This window comes from Argiope bruennichi, chromosome 10, assembly GCF_947563725.1.
Source record: "Argiope bruennichi chromosome 10, qqArgBrue1.1, whole genome shotgun sequence".
NCBI lineage: Eukaryota > Metazoa > Arthropoda > Arachnida > Araneae > Araneidae > Argiope > Argiope bruennichi.
The window spans coordinates 59,887,412-59,911,737 of NC_079160.1; the positions used below are offsets into that span (position 1 = coordinate 59,887,412).

General features: G+C 26.1%; 1 protein-coding gene across 3 annotated transcripts in view; it reads left to right on the forward strand.

Annotated features, from left to right (window-relative positions):
* Positions 1-19,190, forward strand: part of LOC129988213 (pecanex-like protein 1) — a 61,124-nt gene extending 41,934 nt beyond the window's left edge. For 2 of the 3 annotated variants that reach the window (XM_056096378.1, XM_056096380.1), the window contains 11 exons: positions 2,164-2,379; positions 4,196-4,255; positions 6,072-6,265; positions 8,010-8,240; positions 8,960-9,063; positions 10,718-10,889; positions 12,274-12,425; positions 12,991-13,069; positions 13,957-14,231; positions 15,697-15,821; positions 17,991-19,190. In XM_056096378.1, coding sequence (XP_055952353.1) covers positions 2,164-2,379; positions 4,196-4,255; positions 6,072-6,265; positions 8,010-8,240; positions 8,960-9,063; positions 10,718-10,889; positions 12,274-12,425; positions 12,991-13,069; positions 13,957-14,231; positions 15,697-15,821; positions 17,991-18,370 — 1,988 coding nt within the window. In that variant the 3' untranslated portion in view covers positions 18,371-19,190. The remainder of the gene's footprint in view (positions 1-2,163; positions 2,380-4,195; positions 4,256-6,071; positions 6,266-8,009; positions 8,241-8,959; positions 9,064-10,717; positions 10,890-12,273; positions 12,426-12,990; positions 13,070-13,956; positions 14,232-15,696; positions 15,822-17,990) is intronic. The other variant, XM_056096379.1, reaches the window with a different exon arrangement.
* The last annotated feature ends 5,136 nt before the right edge of the window (positions 19,191-24,326 follow it).

A 24,326-nucleotide genomic window follows, 5' to 3' on the forward strand; every position in this document is an offset into this window, starting at 1 on the left:
GAAAGGACAAACTCTTGCTTATTTTTACTCTTCCACAAAAACATGACATCACTTTTAACAACTAATCAAAATGTATTTTACTTATACAACTAAATGTTTATATTTGGGTACACACACCAAAAAAAAAAATTATCTGTAAGGAATAAAATTTATATTTTTAATTGATCTATTAACTGTAAATTAAAATCAGTTTTTAAATTTCATTTAGAAAATCTCTAAGAAAATAAAAATATGCTTAGTGTTTTTATCGAATGAAATAGCAGTGGTTATGTAACCAAATACAATAATAAATTTCAAATATTTTCATTCAAAGGAAATTGTAATTATTATTTTAAAGTAAGTAATCTTTGTAAATATAGATTAGTGTTTGTTCTGAAGGTAATCAAACATATGTTTGATTATCTTCCTATTGCCAGTCTGAATCAAATTTGATGCTGGTAATATATATACATATAATTTGATTTATGTTCACACTTTCATTTTTTTTTTTTTATCTGGATTTAGAAAGATCTAAACATCAAAATCTCATGTTTCAATTTTCTAGGATTATAATGCTTTATAAATATTTCATTTTTAAGGAAGTTGAAGTTGGATTAAAGATAATAATAATTATCTATTTAAAATATACTATTGAGCTTGGTGTCAAATTTCTATGTGAAAATTGCTTTTGCAGATATTTGTGATATAAAAATTGTTCAGTTTGCTTAAAAACTACATAATTTTTTTAAAAATTATTTTTGTGAAAAAAATGCATACATTAGGAATAATATACAGGTTGTTATCAAAATAATAAAAAAATACCAGAAATGAATACAAGAATAAGACATAAGTCCACCTTTGGCATGTAATACAGCTGTGGAATCGAATCATACAAATGCTGAATAGCATTTGGAGAAATATACTATTCTTTATGGAGATATTGTGAAAGTTCAGGAAAGATGCCAATGGAGGATAACAATTCTGGATGGAATGCTCTAAAACAGATCATAATTGTTTGATTATATTGCGGTCAGAGAGATTGCACACTTAGGTAGATGTTTCACTTCATCCTCATCTTCATAAAATCATAATTGGACAACAGGAATAGGAGCATTATCATCCTGGAAAATTCTATCTCCTGTAGGAAACAAAGATTGCATCATAAAATGGACCAGGGCAACTAAAACTTCTGTATACTTTTTCTCAATGATCCTTTTTTTTTTGGGGGGGGGTCTAATTGGGTCAGCTGAAAATCACAACACAGCTAATTGCCCATATTATGAAGGATTTGTGTCCAAGCTTAACAGTTGAAAGGAAATAATCATGATCGTGTGCTTATGCAGGTGTGTACCAAACTCCAAATGTCATCCAAATATAAACGTGTGGGAAAAATTGTGGAAGGTAATTCATCTGACCTGTAACTTCTTCCACTTATCAGTCTATCAGGTTTTGTGGTTAGGCAACACGTTTGGTATTAATATTTGTGACAAATGACTTGGGTATTGATTCTGTGCCATAAATATTTTGTTATATAGGTGCCTTCTAACTGTAATTATTGACGCTGGAGAATCCAGATGTTGATTGAGCTCTACGGTCACTTTCATTCTATTGTTTTCTTTTTAGACATTACAATCCATTCTATACCCGTAAATCTTTTTCACTCATTATCCACTATTTTGCTTTGTTGAGCATATCTTCCCTCATTGTATATCTGCTATTATGACTTTAGACACCATACCTCTAGAAATGCCTAAAATCTGGAATGTTTTGGACGCAGTTGCTCCAGCTAGTCAGGTTTCTACAAGTTGGCCTGTTTGAAAGTTCATGTGGTCTTCTATTTTACATTTTTGATAAAAATCTGAGACGTATACAACTTTACTAAAGCTACGTCATAATACCATAATGTGCACTTTTTATATTTAAAAATATTCCTGATAGTTAGGGTTATATTTTAATGCTTATGAAGTACATTTTTAAAAATCTTGTTTACAAGTTTTGGTAACCATCTACATATATTGTATTAAATGAAATTACTTGTAATTTTCATTCATATGATTTTTCTTCAATTCTTAATTTTAAGTAATCCTTTTTCTTCTGAATAGGAACAAGGTATTAATTACTGTTTTATTGTAGCCTTATTGTTTTATTCTGTATTTGATCATATCTATTTATTTTAACTTACAGGTGCTGATGACAATAATTTGAATTCTATATTTTATGAACACTTGACTCGTTCTCTACAACATTCCCTCTATGGGGATGTGGTGCTAGGAAGGTGGGGAAGAGTAGAACAAGGTGATTGCTTTGTCTTAGCATCAGAAAATCTGAATTGCTTGGTGCATGTAATTGAAGTTGGGAATGGTCTTATCACTTTTCAAGTGCGAGGATTGGAATTTAGAGGTAAGATATATAATTTATTAGAAATTGTATTGATAAATTTATAGTTTAATTAATTTGATTTATTAATTATTTTATAATTTTATAGATTTTTATTAATATTTTTATTTTATTCATGGTTTATTACAAGAGTTTTATTTTGTTTATTGAATTAATAAAATTTGTAGTGCATTTCTAAGATAATTCAATTTCAGTGTAAATCAATATAACTTTATGATTGGAATTCAGTTCTTATCTGATACATATAATAATAATTGTGACTTTAATTTAAATAGTGTTAAAAAAAACTAAAATACCTCACAGTGAAAGAATTCATGTCATGCATATTTTTATTAACTTTTTTAAACTGGGAAAACTTGTGCTTGGTTAAAATATTTTTTACTAATATATCTGTAATTTAACTGGTAAAGTTACTCTTATTTGTATCATTGAGTTTTTACTTTGGTTTGTGACATTTAAATTAACACTTTAAAATCTCCATAATCCTTAAAATTTCACATTGGCATTTTATTTTAAAACATTTTCTTTCTACACGATAAATTTTATCAAATTTTTTATTCATTTTACTGAATATGAAATAATTATACAAACTTTTCACTTTCTGTAGTTATTTATCTCTTTTATACAATTATTTGTTTTACACTTTGGGATTGGTTAGTTATTATTAGGATTTGAATGAATAAAGTTCTCTTAGTTTCTAGATTTATGAACTTTGTTAAATTTCTGCCATTTAACTTTATCCATATTTTTACTATTTACACTAAAACTATTTAAAATGCATAATCAAAATTCAGTCTTTTCTGCAGGGCTTTAAAACACATAATTTTTTATTTGATTTATGAATTTCATTTTAAGTGGAATCTTTTACTTTTTCCATTCTTTTATATTTTATTACCTGAATCAATAAACCTTTAGGGTAAGATCCTTTATTAGCATAATTTATTATGCTAAATGTAAATTATGTATAATTTTGAAACATTTTAATGTACACATGGTTTAAAATTGCATATCATAAACTTTACTTAAAAAGATAACAGTGTCTATGTGTGTGGCCACACTACAGGCCAGACTTAGAACTACCAAACTTGGCACAAATAGGGTGGAAATGTGCATCTGAAAGTGATTTAAAAAAATTAATTAAAAATTAAGCTAAATTTTGCTGTGCTTTTTTTGCAATAACATCCAAAAATTTATCCTTTTAATGGGGACAGTTTAGTTGCTGTAAAATTTTTTAGTTCATATTTAATTAATATTTAAGCATATTTTACAACAATATTTTCAAAATTGTGAATAAAATGAAAATTGTTATTATTTTTTCCTTCAAATATTTGTTTACATAGTTTTCTTCCATTGCTTAAAGCTAAAGAACTCTGCATAAAAGAACTCTAAAAAACTCTGTATATGTATCTTACATAATGAATAAAAATGTAAAATTACAATATCATTAAATTTAGAAGATAGATGAACTGGGATTAATAGATCTATAGTGTCAAGAAACTGATCTCCTTTAGAAAAGTTCATATGCACAGTAAACAGAACATATGTAAGACTACTAAAATAACTGGTTTAATATCAACAATTTGAGAGAATCATAAACAGTTTTGTTTGTTTACGTTTTATCTAAGCAGTCTAACTGAAATTTAACCAGTATATTCAGCAAACCAGCTGGTTGCCAAAAGTAACTAGTTTATTAATAGATGAAAGTAGGTATTTAATGAGCATAATTATATTTTCTTTGATGTTTCTGGTTTCTTTCTTTCTGTATTTAAATATATTTTCGCTGATTTTAAATTTTCATTCAATATATTTTCTCTTTAAGGAACGTATTGCCAACAAAGAGAAGTTGAAGCCATAAATGAAGGTGTTGATGAAGATGAAGGTATTGCTTTCTGCATCTTATAACAAACCTTGCATTTCCTCTTAATTAATTTTAAAAAAAAAAAAATGTTGTTTAGTGATTGTAAATTCTCAAGATTACATTTATTTAATTTTCTTGATTTTATTAGTTTCAATTGTTTGCTTTTAAATTAGTGAATTTATATTCCAATTGTTCATCAATACAGTGTACAAAATATTTAGAATATTTTAATTAGAATAATGGTACAAGAATGTCATTTATAGTAGAATACATGATTGTTTTACAAAACCAATTTTTTCAAAAACTATATTTGTTTTTCATATTCTTTATAATGAAATCAGTAATTTGCCATATAAATAATATACATTTATTATATGCAATACTATGTTTATTTATCGAACACACTTTATTAGCTTTAAACCTTTGTAATATTAACAGTTTTGTTAAATAAAAAGTTTAGAAAAGCACTTAAAATAATAATAAGGCAATGTAATGAAGCAAATAATTGAGACTATTATCCATGTATGCAATTATCAGAATCACACTCCTGAAACACTTTAATAATATACCACAAGCCTCGACCTTAGTTGAACAGCTTATTACTTTTAATCTTTGATATCTCACTTTCATCTGTTTCATCACTACAGACAGCAATGCAATGCATTCTTGATATAACATCAGTTCTACTTATGTTTGCTGCCTACAAAAAAATAAATAAATAAAACCTTGACACTGCCTGTCTCTATATTTGTATATTAGCAGAATTATTATAACATGCCCATGCCTTTGTGTTAAATGGGGATGCTCAAGAGCTCTCTTTTAAGATAGTGTGCCTGATTAATGAATAGTTCTTGGATTAACCCTTTCATTACGAATCTTCCCAACCTGGCTATAACCCAGCATAAGTTGTTTACTGATGTGCCATTTTAAGGCTGGTTTCTTTTTCAAGCAAGGAATTCAGGACATTGTGTGAGGGCATCCCTAGTGATAACTTACTTTACATCATGCACCCCTCATTTAAAACAGAAACCGGCCCATTAATATAGAACTTTCACTGCTGGATTAATAGTGAAAGGGTTTAAAGTGTATGGTAAATTTTGAATGATTCCTTTTCATGGAATTGCATCTTAAATCTTTACACTATTTAAATGTTTATTCATTGATTTGTGTGTGTGTGTGTGTGTGTGTGTGTGTGTGTGTGTGTGTGTGTGTGTGTGTGTGTGTGTGTGTGTGTGTGTGTGTGTGTGTGTGTGTGTGTGTGTGTGTGTGTCAGTCAGTCAGTCAGTCAGTCAGTCATTGAAAAAAATCAAAATATTCAGGTAAATAATCCACAGTTTTCTGTTTAAGCAGAAAATTACAAATTTGCTTTCTTTTATTGTAAATTTTTAAAATTAGCTAATATTCTTCATAATTAATATTATGCAATGCAGATTCTTACAAGTACATACAGAGAACTTCTATGTATTTAATTTTATATAGGAATTTTGGATTGCAATTTTAAAACCATTTCTATATATAAAATAAACATAAGAATCATGCTGAAACCATTTCATTAAGGAAAATGCTATAATTACTTACTGATGAATCATATGTTATTCATAGCTCTATATCTGTGACCTTGCAAATTTGAAGAGATTTATATTTTATCTTCGATTAATTTTAGATTTCTTATCAGGAATGTGAAACCTACATAGAAATCTTTAAGTGTGAAAGAAAAATTAACTATGCATTGTTTTTAATTTAAAAAAAAATAATAAGCAGTTTCAATACATCTGTATATTCAAATTTTATGCACCATTACTATTTGTGTATTATCAAATTATACCTGTGTTTTTAGGTTGCTGCTGCTGTGAACCTGGCCATCTTCCTCATCTGCTCTCTGTAAATGCTGCTTTCAACCAGAGATGGCTGGCATGGGAAGTTACTACCTCAAAATATGTCATAGAAGGCTATAGTATTTCTGATAACAGCGCCATTTCTATGCTACAAGTGTTTGACCTTCGAAAAGCCCTTATTACATATTATGTTAAAGTATGTCTGTCTCTGTATTATTTCTTGTGATATTTTTAAAAATGAATGAATTATGAATTTTAAAAAAATGTCAAATACTGAGTATTTTAGTTTTAAATAATAAATAATTCTAGCTCGAAAAAGAAGGATTAATATTTCAAATGATCATTGCATTGTTGCAGTTTATACTATAATCATTCAAATAATAAATTACACTTAAAATTGATGTAAAGTATAATAATCATTTAGGGTAGGAGTATTTAATCCGCTACTGCATAATGAAATTATGCTTAATTTCAAACATAATATCATGCCATGTAAAATTCTTATTTCAAAGAAAAAATTTTTGTTTTTCAAGTTTTTAGTAATTTTAGAAAAATTATCAAAAGAAATCAGTAGAAAGTTATTTTAAAAACTTTTTTTATTGATAAATATCAAAAATATTTTTTAAAAATAATAAAATATAAAATAAAATTTACTTTTTTGCATTCTTTCTTTTACCAGGAAAATACAATCAAAACTTAAAACAAAAATCAAAATGACAATGACTTCAAAATCTTATTAAAGGCCAATTTTTATGTCCTTTAATATTTTTTAAGGAGATGAGGAGTAATGAGGTACAAATTAAAAATTAATAATTGTAATGCCTTTAGATTACAAATAGGAATGAAATATAATTCCCCTATATATAGAATGTTGGATGTTAATGTGTTAACTGGCGGGTATATTTCTATGTAAATCTTACTGCATATATCTTGTTTACAGAATGTTTCTACCAATAACTCATCAATATTAATAATAAAAAATAATCTTGATTTCAAATATTTCATTTTGAAATGATGAATGATGGATTTTCCTTCATTTATAAGCAATTTTTCTGTTTTGTGTACCTAATTTTTCTGTTTTATGCTCAAGGGGATTACAAAAAAGTTTTTGGCTAGACTTCCGCTGATAAATTAAAGTTGTGAATGCTAAAGGGTTTAAAATGCCTACTTTGCTGGAAAAGAAATTCCAAAATAGTTTGACCTATAAGTGTAAATTTTTAAAATATAGAAGAATATCTATTTAGCTTTATTTGTAAAATTCAGTTCATGAGTTTTCTGGTTGATTGATCAAGATCCCATCAGCTGAATTTTAAAATTTAGTTTTTCATAATTTTAAATAGTTTTCTGTTATAATTTTATCTTGAAGCAAAGGAAATTGAAAATAAAAGTAAATTGAATGAAACAATTTCTTCTGACAAACTTTACCTCTAATTGTTAAATTCTAAGAAACAAATAATAAATCAATATGTCTTGTGTCATTTTTTTCAGACTGAAAAAAATGAAATTAACTCTTTTGTAAATATGATAATCCAGTTTTGAAAAAATAAAATGATTTTGCTAGGTTAATATGGTTTGAAACAGTTTTAGACATTTTTTGCTGAGAAAAGCATGGTTAATGGAAAATGATTAAACAATAGAAATCATAATATATAAGAAACATTTCTGATAACATTCTTCTTTACAGAATTAATTTGTAATTTGATTTGTATTTGAAAAAAAATTTGATTTTTTTTTTTTTTTTTTTTTTTTACCTTTAAAATTAAATTGTGCTTACAATAAAGTATACATACTTATATTTAGTTTATTTTCGTTTTCAATAAGGTACCACAGATTGAAAGTATATTTAAAAATATTTTTCACTTGTTAAACTATTTTTCATTTCTGCTGTATATTAAAATGTTTTTAATGTATTTTTTACATTGGTTGGCATTTTATTATAGAGTGTTATATATTACACCATATGCAATGAAAAACTGGACAAGTGGCTACAATCTGATATCATACAAGAAGCTCTTAGACCCACACTGGACAAAAATTATGCTGATCTTGATCCTGTTTTTAACATGACTGTAGATGAGGATTACGATTTTAGAGCTTCAGGAGTCTCAAGAAATAGCTTTTGTAATGTTTATCTGGATTGGATTCAATATTGTATTTCAAAAAATAATTTGGTAAGTTATTATTCAAGTGAATAAATATTGCATTATTTAGAAAATGATTATAATTTTTATCATAAATGGCAAAAATTTCCTATGTGACGGAAACAATTCATTGTTAACTTTCACATTATTATTAAATTCTTATGGAGTACTGAAATTTTATGATGTATTTTCCACTTCTTCTCACACACCTCTAACATTTGGCTATATTACTGTTTCATTCATCAAGATTATCTAAACATTACTTTAATATTACTTTGAATGCAATAAATGTATATATAACTAAATTACTGATTTGATTAGACGAAAGCCAAAGATACTTTTTAGTCCCCTTAAAATAAACTCAAAAGGTAGTAAAATAAATATCTTTTCAATTTCATTATAGTATTTAAACTCAGAATTAAGGTTGAAAACTGGAAGTGTTTCCATTATGTTGCTCTTTAAATATAGTTTCCTCCAATTTTATATATTTAGCAATATTTTTTTCAGATAATCAAAGATGTTTTTCTTTATCAAACAAATTGTTTTCATCTAAAATTTTCTTTACTTTTTATAGAAGAAAATGTTATTGCCGAAACTGAGAATTAATTTTAGAATTTAGAAAAATCTATATTTGTAACTTGTAACATACATATGCTCTATATAAATTATTGAATCTCAATAACATAGGCTAAATTCATTTTCGTTTTTATATTTATTAATGTACTGTGTTTTTTTTTTAATACTTGTAGACTGTGAGTAGTTCAAAAGACTCTGCAATGGTATCACTGTGTTTTGGTCTTAGTCTCCTTGCCAGGCGTGTACTGGGAACAGCTTCTCACAATTCGTTTGCTAGGTATGATGAAGTAGATGTTTAACTATATATTAATTGAATATTTACTTTGTCTTACTTAAAATAAATGAGAATGAGTATTGATCTTAGATTGGTATCATCAAATAAATATAATAACTGTTTATGAATTTATAAAATAAATTTATTGCTCCAGTGCATGTGATAATTAAGTAAAGATTAATGCATAAATATCAATATTGAAAGCCAATTTCTTTTATCTAACATTTCATTTGCATGTTTCATGATGTGTTATTAGGGAAATAAATACAAATCCTATCAAACAATTAAAGTAAAATTAATAATTCATTAATTTCTATTAATATAATTAAAATATTTTTTAAATAAATTTTGAAGGAGGAATTTCCTTTCTCTTATTATTATTTTTTGGAAAGGAAAAAATTTGTACACCACTATTTTATCACATGAAATTACTAACTTATTGGTAAGAAGTATAATCAATGTTGGCAATCATGTATACTTTAAGAAATTGAGTGTGATTATGTTATTAAGACCCAACTCCAAAATCCACATTTTAATATTTGCTAGGGTTTTTTTTTTTTTTTCAAACATTATGTAATAAAATATTGAAATTGTAGCTAATTTTTGTGTTCTAGTCAGCCATGCAGTGGCATTGTGTTGGTTAAATTTTACAAAGCACAGCCCACTAAGTTTATGTTGTAAAACCCAAATCCATAAAATACTGATATTTTTCCTCCCAATTGTGTAACAGAGTCCAGTTATCATTTTTTGAAAATTATCACAGCTCTTTTTGATTGCTATAGTTCTCTCATCTAAGAATTTCATTGTATTGATTTACTTTATATATATATTTATTTTTAATAATATTCATAAAAATTTTAAATGCATGGAAAATTGCTGAAATCAAATTTTACATATTAATATACATGTTTATTTTTGCAAAACTCCACAAAAATATAAGTAATTTACCGAGCCATTGATGTTTTGGGCCAATATTCACAGGGATATATAAATAAATTGTTTCTCCATGTGTAAGAAAGCAAATATAATAATGCATCTTTTTTTTTTTTTTAATTAAATTCTATTGTTGAATGTGTATTTTCTTTTAAGTTTATTATTCCATGTGATTCTTAAAAAGTATCATAAAAAATAATTATTGCTTAAAAAAATAAATTTTAGATTAAGTCTACCTTTTTATAGCTGTCTAAAACTGTTATAATATTAAGACTGCAATAATTAAATTGGTATTTAAAGTACAAATATTTGTAAAATAAAAAAGCTAGAAAATTTTTAACTATTATTCAATTTACATTGCTATTGAAAATAATGAATCTTCTGATTGTATAATCTCATGCATGCTGTATGAAGGGATTGATTGTGGCTAATTTATTTAAAATATATCCATTCATTAAAGTTTAAACCCATGTATTATCATTTTACATGTTGATAATTGATGCCGTTTGTTATTGAAATGTGGATTACATTTTGAAGTAAAATAAATTAGATGAAAAATCATTCGATGTGTTATTTGTGTAACAAATATTTCTTAAGATATATTTTTATAAATTTTATTTTTTATTGACATTAGCTTAGTTATTTTAAAAGTACAGATAAAGATACAAAGGAAACATTTTTTAAAATTTCACAGTATTGTCATTTGCTTAACTTCTTTATATAGAGCAAGAAATGATTTGCTTTGCAGTGTGGATTTCCTGCTCTACGGTCTCCATGCTCTTTTTAAAGGAGATTTTCGTATCACGTCTGTAAGAGATGAATGGGTTTTTCAAGATATGGATCTTTTACGCAAAGTCATCGCTCCCAGTGTTCGCATGGCTCTTAAGCTACATCAGGTAAGCAAATATTTATTTGGAACTTGTAATAAAGATAAAGCATGGCGTAACATGTCAAGTTACTTAAACAAGTTGGACAATCTAGCTGCTAAATAAACAGGATCTTTTTTCCTTAACTTTCAACAATAAAAGAACAAATTAAATATTTGATGAATCAATGAAAATAGTTTGAATTCATTACAACAATGAAAAGTATTATTGTAAAGTACTTGTAAAGATATTTTTGCAAAATTTTTAAAATGAGAGAAAAGTTATGTAGCAACTATAACTTTATATCACAGAAAAGATAATTATTTTGAAATATACAAATGATGTAAAAAATCATTTTTTTGGGTGTGCTATAATATTTTAAAAGTTATCAAGGTAAAAAGTCAAAATTTCTCCTAATTTTATTTTTAAATAATTAAAATTAAATTTTCCAAAAAGTATATCAGTACGAGATGCTTATAATGCTGATTATATATAAGTGCATATCATCATGAGAGTGTATCTCATAGAAGATTGCACTACCCCCTCCAAAGCATATTTGTGCCTGATGGTCTGATCTTGAGCATTAATAGTCACACATTCATTTTTATTATTTGATTAAAGTTCCTGTTAAACAAAAAAGTTATTGAAATTTAAAGTTTAGAAAATCCTTTTAAAGATTTGTATGATAAAGTTTTTAAGAATAAATTATTAAATAACTTGCCAGCATATTCTAAAATTATTTGCATATCATAAATCAATCTTTTCTATCTAGCAATTGCTTTTCTCCAATATATCTTATTCTGTTTACTTCCAGTTCATTATTAGATGAGTATGTGTGAAAAGCCATTTTCTATATTAAATATCTTGTTGGCCATATTTAATTTTAAAAACATTCAAAAAGAAACTTAGTATTGCTGCATTCCTAGAATTTAAATCCCCCTCTCTTACAAAAAAAAAGTTGTTATTATTATTATTATTGGGAATAGGACCAAAAAAGCAAGTTTTGTGAAATGCAGCTCCGCATAAATTAAGTTTTAATGTTTTGCAATTATGACCAATATTTATTGTAAGGTATTTTTTCTGTTTTTCTTATTGATGGAAAAAAAATCTTCATTAAAAACAGTTATATTTCACTTTCATGGTCAAATTCGTTGCACCCCCCCCCCCTTTTTTTTTTTTTTTTTTTTTTGCTTTCTCAATTCCTAAGTAGCTTTCAGATGACATGTGCCTAACATTAGGAATATATATATGTATGCCTTATTAAAATTCTGATATACATCTAAGAATTATTATTATTACGTCTGCTGAAAAACCATACAAAAAAAATCTGAAATGAAATTGTATTGAAATCTATGTTTTCAATTAATATCTTTCTGCTGTTGGATAATTTCCATTGATATGAATATTGTTTCAGGATCATTTCATGTCTGCTGATGAGTACCAAGAACATGGTGCTTTATATGATGCTATCAGTGTTTATCAAAAAACAATTGTTATTACTCATGAAGCTGATCCAATCTGGAGAAATGCTGTTCTGTCTAGTGTTCCTTCTTTATTGGCTTTGAGGTAAGTCAACAGTTTTCAGTCAAATTCTAGAATCATTGTTTGTTTAATTTTTGCTTCAATAAATATGCTAAACAAGCCTTTTTTGGCCTTTATTTATCTGCAGTCCATCAGACAAATCAAATATAAATTGTACTAAAATAATTTTCAGGGCTTTAAAAAAAAAAATCTTTTTCATTTTTTGGCACTTGTTTGCAAAATGCTACAATATTTTTATTTTATTACATTTAGTATAAAAAAAATATCCAAAGTTTGCTTATAAAGCAAATTCATATTTTGAAGAACACAAAATTTTATTTAAGGTTTGTCTTTAAAAATTAAAATATGTTTTACTGTAAATTAATTTATGTGTGATTTTTTGAATGTATTCATTTTTATTTCTAATCGGAACCTTTTTAATATACTCAAACCCTTAACTTATGATATAGAATAAGTGTATATTTAAAGATATCTTATTGTTAATACTATTTGTTGTGATTGAGTTAAGTAAAATTGAATGAATATTTTTTAATGTATTTTGCTTTTTGATTGTTATTTTAACTAAAATCATTATTTTCTCTTTTCAAAGACATATTTTTGAAGATGGCTGTGACGAATATAAAATTATCATGTTGAACAAAAGATTCCTGAGCTTTAGGGTTATCAAGGTAAGATACATTTTACAGCATGTTTTTAAGTAATGGTATTTTTCACTGATATAGTCATAGCATAATATTTCTTGTGTAAAACTTATTAAAAAGTATATAAAATTATCACATATATATTATATTAGCAAACAAAAAGGAACCATTAGAAATTGGCGTACAATTTTCATTTGCAAGTAAAGGAAATTCTCATCATTTGGGAAATGGAAATTGCTGATTTTGTAATTTTAATGATGCTATTGCTACAGTTAGATTGACATTGGAGAGTTAAAATTATAGCAGTTGTAATTTGAGAGATGGGAGAGGAATAAAAGGTTGTTTCCTTTCTAAATTAAAAATATTTTGAAGGGGGGATTGAGGTTAAAATCACTTGAAAATCTACTTTATCCCTTTTATATGTACATATCACCAATATAAATACTAGTTGTTAAATGCGCTACTGAATTGGGTGCAGAATACGATTGTTTGCATTTATAGACATTATTTTTATTTACATTTGATAATAAGTAGAAGCTATTTTTTTCAACTATATAGAATTTATAATTGCTGTATTTTTAACTATCAAGGATTAATAAAAAGAAAAAAAATTGGGAAGTAAAAAAGACATTTTAATGCAAATTATTAATACTGAGTGAATACATTATGAAAGTTTTTGTTGTTATTGTATGGATTAAAAAATAAATATGCAGTGTTTCATTATTTATTGCACAATTTATTGCAAAGGATAGCATTCAAGTTCTTTAGAGATCATCTGAAAAAACCCATTTTCCATTCCGATTTAGTAATTCTCAGTAAAATGAAACAAGTAAGGACGTTAAAGAAAGATTGTTTTAAACCAAATCATTTTCAAAATTTGTCACTTAAAATTGCTTTTTATTTTACTTTTGCAGATTAACAGAGAATGCGTGCGTGGACTGTGGGCTGGTCAACAACAAGAACTTGTCTACTTACGAAATCGTAACCCCGAAAGAGGAAGTATACAAAATGCAAAGCAGGCTTTACGTAACATTATAAATTCTTCTTGTGATCAACCAATAGGCTATCCTATTTATGTATCTCCTCTCACTACTTCTTATGCTGAAACAAGTGATTTGTTGACTTCTATCCTCGGTAGACCTGTCAGTATTAGCTTGTTCAAAACATATATAATTAATTTCTGGAACAGGTGAGAATTCATTATGTTAGTCCTAAATATTATTTGAACATTGATAGAAAATTAGACTTTTCTATTGTTTATTCAATAATTATTAATCTGATTAATTAGATATATAATTTTATTTCAGTATTACAAAATTAAATACTGAAGCATACAAATAAACAGACTACCTTTGAAAGTATTTCTTTCAAACTTGGAATATCGTCTTATCACTAAATCTACAATTATAATGATAAAATAACATACCTATTTTCATCTGTCTAGCTTAACACGTTTTTATCATGTTCACAGACAATTTTATGTAATTTTTTAAAAAAATGTGTTTTTCTGATTTTAGCTAGTTCGAAGATGGGAGATTCATCAAAATCTCAGGCTTAAATTTTTTGAAGATTAAAATACATTCTCTTTATACACAGCTTTAAATAGTCTTATGGATTGTTTCAGAACACTGACCTGGTTGAGATTCAGGAACTTCAAGGAATGTCAAGAATATTCAAAAACTTTTAATTAAAAACAAAAAAAAAAATTAATACAGATTTTTGATTTTTCTGTCTTCTTGATTTTAACACAGAAATTTTCAATCTGTAGTCAGGTACTTTATCTCAGCACTATTGATGCTTGAGAGATTCGGGAAATATCATTTTTAAATTTTACTCTTTATCAAATTATTTTCATTCTGCGCTACTCAGGCAGACAATTTAATTTTCCATGTTTAAGAAAGGACTGATGTAGAAACATTTTTTCATAAAAAAACACTTTTTCACAAATATAAGTTTTTATAAAAAGCATTGCCACTTTGTTCAAGAAAGTTCGTGGCCATAAGTTCTGAACTCATTGGCTCATTTCACGTAGTTTATTAAAGACAAGGATATCATGTACATCGAAATGCATTGAGTATTGTCATAGCATGTGTTTGTATAAACACAGTAAAGCAATGAATAATGTTGTTGCAGTGTGTGTATGCATGTGTTTTTGAAAATTTTCATTTATATACATTATGTTGTTGCAAATATTTGTGTCTGATAATTAATTCAACAGTTGGAAAATTTTAAAATAAAGGGAAAAAAAATATTAAAGTATAAGTTTTCTTTTTTGAGAAAAAGATAAGAAAAAAAATTTGAAATTAGTAAATATATCTGTTATGTATATCCCTGCTATAAATTATTTCAAAAAATCAATTTCTTTAAAAAAAATTGATGTTTTGATTTTAAATATTAATTTCACTATTCAATATAATTTATCGCTATATCATATTAATATATGAGATAATTTTATTTTAGAAGAATAATTTATCATTCATAATTAGTTGCAAAGCATTATATATATATAGTTCTTTTTAAAGTTTTGATCATATAATCCTTGTATGATATTTTCCTGATAATGTTTTCCAAGTCTTGAAATTACTATAATTTATTGATGTTTATAATGATATATGATAAACAAATTAAGTAAAATTGGCATTTTCTTTAAATAGATTACGCACTCGTTGTGGAGAAGGTTGTTCCAGTGGTGGAACAGCACGATGTAGTGATGATGGCATTATTCGAGATTCAGGAACTGTGGGTCCTGCATCAGTAGTTGACAGTGTTCCACCTCGAGGTAAATTTAACAAAAGTAAACTATTCCGTGTATTGTGATAATTTAAATAAATCATTTAAAACAATTATTTTTTATAATATTCTATGATAAATCCAGCAATTGTGAGGAAAAACTGTAAAAAATGTTGATTATTAACAAAAAAAGTGCAAAAAGGAATTTTTTAAGTTTAAAAAATGCAGAAATTCAAATCATTATTTTATACTATAGTCTAAATATGTTACTGTCATGCTGAATTTACCAACAAAATTATAATTCATATTTACAAAAAAAAAAAAAGAATTAAGTCCATACAAATACAGCAAGAACAACCAACTAATTAACATTGTATTAGACAAGAGCAGTAAACAGTATTACCAGCAAAGCAATTTTACTTTAATCTCAAAAGTTTTCTACTCAATTCCGAGCATCATTTTAAATATAATAGAATTTAGCAAAACTTCTTATATTATGAAATAATTTATAAATTTTTATTTATAATTTTAAATAAATTTATTACTTTTTGTATTATTTATTAATATGTTTTTAAAACTCCAGCTGCATCATTAGAATTCTTTCTGAATTGGTATGCTAAGAATCATATATAAAGCTGAGCACTTTTGTGTGTGTGTGTGCGTGAGTGTGGACTTGAAGTTTGAAAAGGGTTTTGTGAAGAATTAAAAGTAATTTATTAAAAAGGCAAAGATGCAACAAAGAAAATAACTATTATCACATATGAAAAATAAGTGCAATCACAATGTTCAGCTGAAAATAAACATCATTTTCAAAATTAATTTCTGTTGGAAAAATACTAAAAAAAAAATAGCAAACAATATATATATATATATATATTTGCCATTTTAATATTACTATCAAAAATCACTATTTTCTTTGCTAAAGTCTTGGAATGCCAACTTGAGCTTGTCAAAAAAAAATTACAGATCTAAAATTAATGAATCAATTTCCACTGTATTTGAAAGTCAGTTACATATTAAACCTGTTATCATGAATCGTATGTTTTAACATTGAGGTGACAAGAGAGTTCGGAGAATCGTTTTGTCAGCATCTTCATCTATCCACAATCCAGAATTAGGAAGAATTAATTTGAATTTAATTTGAAAATGGAACGTTAATGTTACTAAATCATTATTTATTACAAAATTTGCTAAGATATTGCTGATTTCAACTAATATTTAATTATTGTTAGGAAAATGGAGCATGTAAATCAATAGCTTTTGCTTGAATTTGAATAATTAATAAGTTTACTAAAGCAAAACTACATTTTGATATAAATTCAGGTTCATCAATAATTATGATAAATTTCAACCTGTAGTTTCTGACTAGTTATAAAGGTTGGTTTCCAAAGATTTTTCAAATTGTTTTTCTATTAAAATTTCCTATAAATTTGAATATTAATTTTATATTGTAGCGAAAATTGCTCCTTCCGACCAAGCGCCGATGGCTTAGTCGGCTGAGCGACGCACTTCATAGCGGAGCGGAAGGTCGCGGGTTCAAATACAAGCGAGGCGAACAGTTAAAGATTGATTTTTAATTTCAATTTGCTTTATCTCAGACTTATGTTAAATATGCAAATTTATGTTAATTATTCTAATATGTTATTTATGTAAATTCCTAATTTTCTGCGGGACTTCTTTTCTGCGGGCCTTCAAATTCTAGAAGGTTCTTGAATAATCTTCTGTATATAAATAGTTTCCCAATCGGTTAGATTGGTATTAAAACTCTTCAGTTGATCTTGAGTGTGTTCATTTCTCTTGGACTTGCTACATTCACTTCATCTACGTGACAATATATATATAAATTTTCAAAGGAGCGAGCATGTTCCATTTGTATGTGTAAAATATGCCATTGGAAAATAAAGTTAATGCTTGTTCTTTTTTCCTTTTAGCTGATTCCTAATATTAGTTTGCTGAAACATAAAATAAGTTTTAAAATTTTATTTGAAAGTGTATTTAAAGTTCTATTTAAATAACAGTACTCAAAATATGTTGATTATCACTGTGGAGATTTTTGATAATCTGAAAATGCAACTGTTCAAAGTTTTATCTAAGGATTTTTCCTCATCGCCTCTTCAGTCTTCTGACATTTCATATTATCATTTTAACTTCTTTTTGTTGTCCCATTATTAATTATGCTATTCTTTTTTCCCTTTTTTTTTTTTTTTTTTTTTTTAAGGCCGTGGAAGCCATTCTAGTAATCAAAGTGGCTCTCGTTCAGGCAGCCATTCTGGAGATGCTGCCAGTGATACGGCACGAAGTACTGGCCGTACAAGTGCTACAAGCAGTGTTGGTCGTGGCAGTAATGTTGGTAGTCTAGGAAGAAACAGCGCTTCTTTCACAAGGACTAGTTCTGGAAATGTGGCTGCAGCATCTGCAGGCAAGACATCCTCTACCACTTATGTCAATCTCACCGCATTTCGTCCTTTCAATGGAGAACTCAGTGACTCTGCAAATTTTGGCAGCAATGGCGTCAATACAGCTAGTAGTCTGGAAGATACACGGACTGTTACCATATTCAATCACCATAGTGGCCGTACTGAACATGTTCATGTATGACCTTGAGAATGGTTAGTGTTTGTGAATTTCATTTCTGCAGCTCTCTCCATGACTTATATGGTGCCTTGTTGTCAAACCATGCAGCAGCATCTTGCTGCAAAATTGGTTCCCCGGCACTTACACTAAACTGGACAAAAATTCTTTCCGCCAGAAGGTGTAACAACTTGTATTATTTGTACAGTTCACAGATGGGTTATCTAGTTGTGAGTAACTGTTGTGTAGTATTCTTTTTTTTTCCCCTGGAAAACTCGAAAGATGCGAAACAAATGTTGTTTCCCTCCTTCTGTGGCAAATACTAGTCACCAGCAATTATTCTGCGATCTGTATACCTTTCCATTTAACTGGTGGTGTTACTTCTAATGAGCTTAGCACGTTTCTAAGGTTCCTTATTAGATGCCAAGACGATTTTAAATCCTTAGTCAGCCCCCTTCTAAAAAGGAAAATCACTGTCTATATGTAATGAATGTAATCAAATTTTTAAAAATCTATTCAAATTACAATAATATATTAGAAATTACTGCATGAAAATTAGCTGTTAATATTGAGTTTCAGATTTTGAAATATTTTTAATGGAGTGTATGTAAACAAAATTATAAAATGTGTAATTATTTTTTAGCTGTAATGCAGAATAGCTTGGCAAAGTGTAATGTGAATCTTAGTACAGTATAATACATTCAATATACTGTATTTTTTACATTTTTGTATTAATTAATCCCTTTTTTTTTGTATTTAAAAAAAAAAGATAATTATTTTGTGATTTTTTTTAAAGCTCATTCTTAAGTTTAAAAATAATAACATATCTCTTTGTGACTTATTTATTCATTCTCATATGCTAAAATATCTTATACTTTTTAAATAATAGTTGTGTTACATATGATATTACTAATATTATGTTTTACTTCATTATTATATCAGAAATGTTTTTTTATTATTATTATTTAATGTGATTATTTATTTGAAAAATAATAGGTTAAAAGTTTCAAAATTGTGTATACTATAAGAAAAAGTACCTATAAGAAAATTTTTTAAAAAAAATAAGAATTTCTACTGTGTATAGAATTTTATTTTTATTGTTTGAAAAACTAATAAAAATTTTTCTTTGTATGAAAATGAATAATATACTACTATTATCCTGTATCCAAAGAAATTTTTTTTTTTAGGAAAAAGAAAACTGTGATCATTATAAAATTTATGTGCAAGAGAAGGTGCACAAATCTGTATTTATTGAAATGCATTGTATTTAATTGTTTGTGTAAAGCACTTTCTATGGTGAAGTGATTCTCTGCTTGTTTGATGTATAAATATATACCTCTGCTGAAAAAGAGGAATTTGTGCAATTTTTCCAAGAGCCAAGTTATTGTTACTAATAATGTAATGTACCATTTGTGAAAGGCTTTTATTGATCCTGCTGTTCAAAACTCAAAAGATATATTTTAGTGTTTTTTTTTTTTTTTTTTACTCCCTATGCAGTTTTTCTTTTTTTTTTTTAAATTTAACCATATTGTAAATAGGAATCATTGACAACAAATGGGAAAAATTATTTGCATTTTTGCTGTTAGAGATGATTAAATCAACAGAACTGTGATAATTAACCCTTTTAGTTTGACATTTTGCACTTCCTGAAAAATTATGGCACTAATCCAATATCTTACATAACTAAATCAATTTATTCATTTAAAACTGGAATATTAATATCAAGAAATGCAGTCAGACATATTTCACCAAATTGGATACTTTCAGTTGATCAAGCTTAAAGGGGTTTTATCTAAAAATAGAAGAAAAAAAATATTTAGTTGTTTCATAATTTGAAAAGCATTGTTGTTCTTTTTCATTGTTTATTTTTTTCCAATATTGTCTTATATGTCATTTCATATTTCTGTGATTACTTAAACATCTTATTAAAAACTTCTATCCTAAAGAATTTGTTACATAAAAAGAAAAAAATTTGTTTTTGTTTGTTAACTTTGAATATTAAAGTATATATACCATGAAATGTATTATAAATTAAGAACTTTTGCTTCTCTTCTCTTCTCTTTTGTTTTGTATATATTTGTTAATTTTTGGTTACATTTTACATAAGCAATTGTTGATATTATAGTTTTGTTTCCTGTTATTATCTATCTGGCAACAGCATAATTTATGTAGAATTTTATGCTTTGCCACAAAAAAAAATTCACTTACACTTTGCTATATATTAAGTTTTTATTTTGTAATAACTTTTTGAATTATAAATTGTCCTATGTGAAAATATTAGAAAACTTATCTTTTACCATTGAGCAGAAAATTTAAAACATACACACACAAAAGATAAATAGTACATGGCATGTAACTTAAATGTAACTAAGATATGGAACATTTTTCTGCCAAATACATTCATGAAAGTTTTTCTTTTATATTTTATATTAATTTTCTGAGGAAGAAAAATAACTTAAAAGAGAATACACATATGTATATGAATCATTGTTTTTGTTGCATGAATAAATATATATTTCATTTTATTGGATACTTAATATTGACTTATAGTGTTTTAATATAGATTAAAATTTAATTGTAATTTAAAACTTAGAAGATAAAAGTAGGAGATGTCAATCATTTGCATCACTGTGAAAATTATTCATACTGCAATTAACAAAAGACAATCCCACCATTATTTTATTCTCTACATCAAGTTAAGGTATCAGGGTTTTCACTGGTCATACTTTCTTATTATACTTAGAAATGACATAACTTCGATATTCATCTTTATAGTAAGTTTAAGGATAAAAAAAAGTTAATAGCTTGTTGTTTTGAAAAGTCACTATGTATATGAAGAGAAAATCGGATTCTTAATTTTTAGAATGAAAAATGTCAACTGAAGATTAGAATAAATTAAAATGAATTCTAGAACTTAGAAACATGAATGAATAATTTTTTTAGGTAGGAGAGAGGTTATGAATATTTGAAAAATTCTCAAATTGATTTTAAATTTAGATGAAAAGACAGTTATAATTGACAGCATTTTAATATTTTTTTTCATGTTTAATTGTAATTAGATGTGATCTCATATTTGATATCTTAAAATGCAATTTTATGATTTTTTATATGTAAAATTACTTTTTTAAAAAATAGCCAACTTAATAAGTTTCATTCCTTATTATATAACCATTTTAATGTTAAAAGTAATGAAAGACTTTTTTTAAAACATATTATTCTGTTTTTCTTCCATTGAAAATTTTGTAAGGTTTTGCTTTTAAACCTAAAGACGAAATGCTCGTTTTTTTTTTTAACTTGGCATGGTTTTACCAGGCTTGATCAGCTCTAAAATTATTGTGAAATGCTTGGAAATGTGATAATAATATTTATAAAAAAAAAGTTTAACTTAAAATTGCAAAAGATAATACAGTAATTTTTAAGTAATTGATTTTAGGCTATTTTACCTTCCAAACATTTAGGGAGGTTTTTATTATTATTATTTATTTTTTTAATGTACATTTTGCTTATTACATGCATTACATCTGAGCTTAATGTTCTTCAATACATAACAAATATGGCATTGGTTTGTATGTTTTTGTGTCCTTTAATTCACTTAGAAATCAAAGTTGAATATATCTTTTATTAATAATGGACTATATTTCTTATCACTTAGAAACCAAAATTGAATATCTCTTTTATTAATGATGAACTATATTTCTTATTTTCCATTTTATTGTTATTATATAAAACTCTGTATGGAATAAGATTTTTCAGTATCTCATATATTCTGTTTGATGTGTGCGTTTTATTCAATTTCATACGTTTTAATTTAGATGTTAATTTTATTGAAATTGAAAGTTCTTTATTTGAAGAAGGGGGAGGGGGAGTAGATTTTGATCAACATAATATTTCATCATAATTACTTGTGTTCTATACTATTTAATACCAATTTCTACTGAAGTTAATATTTTTTGTTTTGTGGATAAGAAGAATGTTCCATGTATTGTGTCGCAAGAGTTATTCTTACTAGGTCTCTGTGTATTTGCTGTTAAAGAAAAGAATTATGGTTTATTCTTCACTGGAGTTGTGGGAAAAACATTTTGAAAAGATAAATACTATGCTTAGCCTTACATGATAAATTGTAAACATTATTTTGAAGCATGAACCTTTGACTCAAAAACTATGAAATCTCTTTTTGTACAGTTGTTATGATATAGACTGATGATTATTTCTATGTGATAGATTCTCTAAGATATCTTTGTGTATTTTGTCTAAATCTGTGCAAAATTCATTTCATTTTAGAAAAAATGCTGGCAGAAAATATAATTTTCAGAATATTGTTAAAAAAAGTACAAAAAAATATTTTGTTACCATCTCACAAAAATGTAGCGATTTTTAAAAAAATATTTCAATTCAATGTACTTGCTAACAACAAAAAGCAGACAGGTTTTAAATTTTGTGAGTTTTAAGAATATCTCTTTTAAGATTTGTTTTTATCCATAATCTTACATTTTCACTACATAAACAAAAGAATGAAATTGATCATGAGGGGGGGGACAAGTTTGTACATTAAATTAAGAGGAAAATGAGGTAAAATTTACAGATATGCATTTTTTTTATTTTATGTAAAATTTTTAGTCAGTATTTAAATTGTGACTTAATAATTTAAATTATGAAATAACAAGATGGAGTGAAAAATATGATAATTATATGAAACTGTCTTAAATTTAATATAAAATTATAGGTGTTACATATTTTTGAACAAATTCTCCTCTTATTTTTTGATAGAAAAAAAATCTGTAGTAAAATATTTATAATTTTGCTGATTATATAACTGAAAAATGTTAACATTTTCTGAACAAGCATAGATTGATTATTTAATACTAACATTTGTTATCTTTCTTGAAATAATAATGTGTTGTACGGATGTATATGTTCAGTGAAAATCCTGATTTGTTAAATTACAGCATCATCTTCTTTATCTTAAATATTATTTTGTGATCTTATCCACCAGGAACTTTAATGTAAATATTAAATAATTTTTCATTAAAAACATGAAGGAGCAAAGAAGTCATCTTATCCAAATGCTACTTACACATATTTATATGTCCTATAGAATGTTAAATTTAAGTAAATTTTTCTGTATAAATAACTTGTTTTTTATCTGGGGCTTTATCAAGCAAGCTCTCTGTAAAACTTTTGAAAGAATTTTATATATATATATATATATATTTAATTTGTTGTGTGAATATTTAAGTATGGTAATTGAGAGCTTAAATTGAATATTGCTCCTTTCTAAGTTGTCATTCACAGTTTGTCTCTGATAATGATTTTTTTTTTTTATTTACTGTAACGATAATTAAGAATGATAAAGATTATCATTTCTTAAATACAAAAGATAAGTTTTAGCTAGTTTTAAAAGGACTGTAATGACAGCAACTTTTACGTTAAATGTATATGAAAAGTATTTGTTTTCAATAATCTTGCCACAAATATGAAGCTGAGAATGCTATATATATATATATATTATCCAGCCATATATATATTGTGATACTTATTTAAGATTTTATCACATTCACTTGAATAAATGGTTTTGATGAGAAAATTGTGTATATTAATTTTTTTTCCTATTAATGATGTTTTAGATAAATTCTTTATGGAAATATTATTTATTGCAATGATTTTTATTATATGTTAAAAGAGGATAATTGAAGTCTTCACTTCTCAATAACTCCCTTGTTACTGCAAATAGAAAAATAATTGAAATTAGACAAATTATCACTGTATCACACTGAACAACTTTTATTTTGAAAGTTTTTTGGTAGTTACAAACCCTCAGAATGTAAAGGTTGAAAAACTTTCATCAATCTCTCCCTTCTACCGTGTTTTTTTTTTTTTTTTTTTCCTTCTCTTCATTGTAACTTTAATTTCTATGAAATTTGAGTCGAAAATTTTGGAAAGTAAAATTTTCTTTTTCTTATATCCAGTCAAATAAAATCTGCTA